The sequence below is a fragment of the Anoplophora glabripennis genome, unplaced genomic scaffold, assembly GCF_000390285.2.
Source record: "Anoplophora glabripennis isolate ALB-LARVAE unplaced genomic scaffold, Agla_2.0 scaffold431, whole genome shotgun sequence".
Lineage (NCBI taxonomy): Eukaryota > Metazoa > Arthropoda > Insecta > Coleoptera > Cerambycidae > Anoplophora > Anoplophora glabripennis.
The window spans coordinates 445,767-450,368 of record NW_019417026.1 but is presented as its reverse complement, the minus strand read 5'-3'; the positions used below and the strand labels follow the sequence as shown (position 1 = coordinate 450,368).

At 32.9% G+C, this 4,602-nt stretch overlaps 1 protein-coding gene across 2 annotated transcripts; it reads left to right on the top strand.

Moving 5' to 3' along the window:
* Window positions 1–1,714: 1,714 nt before the first annotated feature.
* LOC108909237 lies at window positions 1,715–3,881 on the top strand. Of its 2 annotated transcripts, XM_018713499.2 has the most exons (7): window positions 1,724–1,821; window positions 1,880–1,951; window positions 2,003–2,417; window positions 2,578–2,893; window positions 3,130–3,346; window positions 3,400–3,580; window positions 3,666–3,881. In XM_018713499.2, the coding sequence occupies exons 2-7, from the start codon at window positions 1,949–1,951 to the stop codon at window positions 3,779–3,781; spliced, it is 1,248 nt and encodes a 415-aa protein (XP_018569015.1). In that variant the 5' UTR covers window positions 1,724–1,821; window positions 1,880–1,948; the 3' UTR covers window positions 3,782–3,881. The 2 variants fall into 2 exon arrangements, with proteins under 2 accessions (XP_023311587.1, XP_018569015.1); XM_023455819.1 differs by having other exon boundaries at window positions 1,715–1,951.
* The last annotated feature ends 721 nt before the right edge of the window (window positions 3,882–4,602 follow it).

Genomic DNA, 4,602 nt, shown 5'->3' with positions numbered 1-4,602 from the left:
ACTAATTATTCCAGTGATGAAGTATTTATTTATTGCCAGAGAATTATTTTTGAATTTAAATCTAGTTCGACAGAGTTTCTAGATTTTACTGCGAACTGTGAACAGTATACTTAAGCCACAGCTTATTATTAAGCTGTGCTGAAGCTGTGAATTCTGTAAACTGTTTGGATTTGGAAGCCTTCTAGGGAATTTAGCCTTTAGTACAGTGACTCTATACAAGACAGTGGCGACAAAAGAGTGTATCATTTTTAATTGGTCCACGTGATTTTAGCTGCCATGTTGCATCCAGTGTCAAACTAGATTGTTACGACCATAGTTGTACTTGTATGTATTATATGTTCTGTGGTTGTATTCTTACCCTTACCTGAGAACAACAAGCAGTTACTCTATTTCTCAGAGTTGTCCACATACCACTAGAAAAGGGTTGTCCCCAGACTCACAGAACAATAAACTCAAACTCGAACGGTTTTAAACTTCAAATGCATAAAAATTATAAATAACGGTTTTTGTTACTAGATGTCAGGCTATTTTGGGCTACTTTCAATTTTGGTTTGGCTACTAGGTTAAAAAAAATCTGGCAACCCTGGGCCCTGGCCCTGAGTTCGGGCTCCTTGTATAGTCTCCATGGTGGCGACAGTGGTGTTGACGTTTGTCATTTGATTTTTCAGTGAATTGTCGACTTTTTATGGCTTTTTTATTTTTTAATTTGGAGACGAGTGTCATGTTTGATATATCGAGAAGATTGAATGATGGAATTGTTCATAAAGAAATAATATATATTGACTGAAAAAAGTATTATATCGTTCTAACGAATTGTCCAACATATAAGTAATCAAATATTATGATTNCTAGACATGACAATCCCCTCCTCAGGCAAGCCGTTGACTACGTACCCGACGTGACCGACAAACACAAAAGACCTAGACACCAACTTTTTGACCATGGGTGACCACCCCAACGACACCCCTCCCCCTGCCCGCTAACCTTTTCTGTTTCAGAGACAGCCAGGATCAAGAAACGAAGACAACGACACACACACACACACACATACACACTCCCAATACCCTACTTACCCCCGGCGAGGCCCAGCCAGGACAAAAGGAGGTCCCACAAAACGCCTACACGGTAGACGACGGATGGGGCCCACCTACGAAGGCTGCCCAGGCCTACACGAGATGAGGCAGGATAAAGAGGGATAATCCCCCTCGATCCAAAATCATTGAGGCCAATTTCTAGCCATGGAATAATGGCGCGACTGTATTTTGTGTTATATATTATTTTGTGGTCAGAGGTGTCTGACAATTTTCAGTATTCCATAGGCTTTTTTTCACTACAGAATATTGGTGAATATATTAGCTCTGTTCGCGGAGCCTGTCAAATTAGTCCGGGATCAGTCAGAAGCAGTCGTCCAGCTACTTTATGTGCTGTTTCCTACAAGCATAGCATAAAAGAAGTAGCTAAGCGATTGCTTCTGACTGATCCCGGACTAATTTGACAGGCTCCGCGAACAGAGCTATTGTCATTTGGTAATTTAAATATTTTCATTCATACACACTACACATACTACAACATACCACTACACTCGCGAAAAAAAGCCTTATTCTATGGCCTTATTCTATAGTGGCGACAGTGGTGTTGACGTTTGTCATTTGATTTTTCAGTGAATTGTCGACTTTTTATGGCTTTTTTGTTTTTTAATTTGGAGACGAGTGTCACGTTTGATATATCGAGAAGATTGAATGATGGAATTGTTCATAAAGAAATAATATATATTGACTGAAAAAAGTATTATATCGTTCTAACGAATTGTCCAACATATAAGTAATCAAATATTATTGTTTGCAAATAATGTAGATTAGTGTTAATTTTGTTTTCTTAGATATTTTTGTACAAATAAATTAACAAGAAAGATTGTTAATAACCGAATACAAATGCATATATTTACATTATGGTGAGTATATTTAATATAAATAATTACATTATTTTAAAGTTGATTTTCTAGACCGATCAAAAGGGATTTTGTATAAGAAGCATAAAATTAAAGGTACCAAATATCGAAGTGACCCCTTTGGAAAACTTTGACTTTTCAGAAGCGCTGGAATCAGTCTATCCCCTTTTAGACATTATTTTTAGTTTTTTAAATTATAATGACTTGAGAACATGTTACGAAGTAAAAATGACATGGAGAGAAGTTGCTCAAAGGATTTTAGAGAAAAGAAATAAATCCAGTTGGTTTACGTGTTATAATGCTAAGGTATCTTCTACGGTTAAACCCAAGATAATTAGACATAGTGATAACCTTAATTATAATAATGTGGATATGGGTATCATTTTATATGATTTTAGAAGGATTAAACTTAACAGCTACATTTGTGTCCATAATTTTTATCATGATATGGACCTGTCAAGGAAAACTGGTATGATAACTGTTACTATTCTTTTTATTGAAGCTAGAAAAATAATTACTTTCAAATTGATACTGAAAATAAGTAAAAAATAAAATTCATTTATGATATAATGAAGTTTTTTAATATACTATGTTCTAATTGATTCGGTGTAAAATTTTTTTTAATAAAGTTCCAGAATACCTTGAAGAGGAATTGGTACCACAAAACATTAATTATTGCTTAATATCGTGTCCAAAAGTTGTCTCATACTTTGACGTAATCAAGAAGGAAGATGTTGGATGTGGTTCAGTTTTGGATGGTTTGTTCTTACCTAAAATCCCCAAAATAAGAACAGCCATGTTCCACTGTAATCCGCTCAAAAAAGATTTACGTAAATATCTAGAAAGTCACATAAAATCGACTGAAGAAGTAAAGTGTCTTCTGCTGTTTTGTACCAAAAACCTAAATAAATCTATATATAATTTATTGAAAGTCTTGATACCTGAGTAAGTATATGTATTATAATTTAAATTAATATACCTATGATACTGATCTTTGCAAAAGCAGAATGCTCAAGCTTTTATAAGCAAAAATAATATTTAAAAAATAATGGTATTTCCAATAAAATAAAATAATCAAATAAATAAATTTTAATTTGTATAATTTTTTATTTGTATTTTATCAAAAACAAAACATTTTCATTTTCTTTTCAGAAAATGTAAATAAATATTTATCATTTTAGAAATAATGCCTCATCAGTGGCAGTCGGAGGGGGTGTTATCAGAGGAACTAAAACTTTTCAGCAAATTACACCTGCAAAAAGGGTATTTTCTAGCAATGACACCTTCTGCATAGTTTTCTTGCAAGAACAATGCACTCGCACAGATTTTAATGCTTTTTCTTTTGTTATTTTTGGTGACGATTTGTCAAAAGAGGAATTTGAAGAAGAGCTTTTAAAGGTAGACTTGAGCATTATATAAAATATATTATTAAATAATAGTTTTTTTTTTAGTTTAAAAAACAAATAATATTAAGAACTAATAGTGTCGCCTTTAGAGTATGTTGTTCAGCAAAGATATATTCAGAAGAGGAACTTGTTCTATTTAATAAAGTTTTTCCAAATATACCATTGCTGGGAATGAATGCCGATGGTGAAATTGGATGGAATTGCCTTTACATGCCTGAAAAAGCTGGTAAGAACTATATTAATAGTTATTTGTATTAAGAATGACAAATTACAAATTTCCTTAATTTGTAATTTGTAATACAAAATTTCAGATGATGGAGATGGAGAATCAGAGGCAAAGAAAGCCAAACACAAGTATCCAAAGGTGCAACATCAGTGGTCTACAATTCTTGTATTAATTACATGGGGCCCATTACTTACAAAATAGTATTTTCCATATATAAGATAGCATTTATACTTGTTTTAACAAAAAAGTTTTATATACACACAAATTGTAAATAAGAAATAAAGTATTAATTTATTAAATATCCTTTATTGTTTCTTTGTATTGCGAACAAATTAAAAAAAATGTCAAGAACAAAATATAGGGTAAAGAAATTTATTAATACAGGGTGTTCCTAAATAAGTGTCGCAACGGAAAACTGTAAATTCCTCTTGAAAAAAGAAACATTATTTTCCTCTTCCATTTTTCTGTCTGGGCTTTCGTTTTCGAAATACACGGTGTCAAAACTAATTTTTTTTTAGTTTTTCGCCAATATCTTAGGAATCGCTTGAACTACAGGACTGAGCTTTTGTACACACATTACCACTATTAATAGCTACTTTTTCGCACCCTTCTCGAATTCATTAGACGTGCCAGTGGTGGAGATTTTAAGGTATCGTAAGGGTTTTTCCCCCCCTAAATTTTACGCCACTGGAAAAAGTGACTTTTGACAGCAAATTCTAAAGCGCCAATGAATTTTACACAATAAGAGTTCTCTTGGTTCATTGCTCTAAAGTCAACCGTTTTCAAGAAAAATGACTTTTTATGAACAAAAGCAAACATTTTGCTAACGTTTCGAAAATCTTTTGTAATTCAAAAAATAGGTAGTAATAATTAACAATTTTAACGAAATTTAACAACAGATAGGATTTTAACTTTTTTTATCAATTTGGCGAGTAAAATTTACAGAAACTGTTCAAAATTACGTCCGTTGGCTTGAATGCACGCATTACATCTTCTAATCATGTTTCTTTCTGCCGCTGCGG

Bases quoted from the DNA above. Each gene is read 5' to 3' on its own strand.
- LOC108909237 (XM_023455819.1), top strand. The intron at 2,894-3,129 runs GTAAGTATATGT...TTATCATTTTAG, and splicing joins TTGAAAGTCTTGATACCTGA to AAATAATGCCTCATCAGTGG. The intron at 3,581-3,665 runs GTAAGAACTATA...ACAAAATTTCAG, and splicing joins TTACATGCCTGAAAAAGCTG to ATGATGGAGATGGAGAATCA.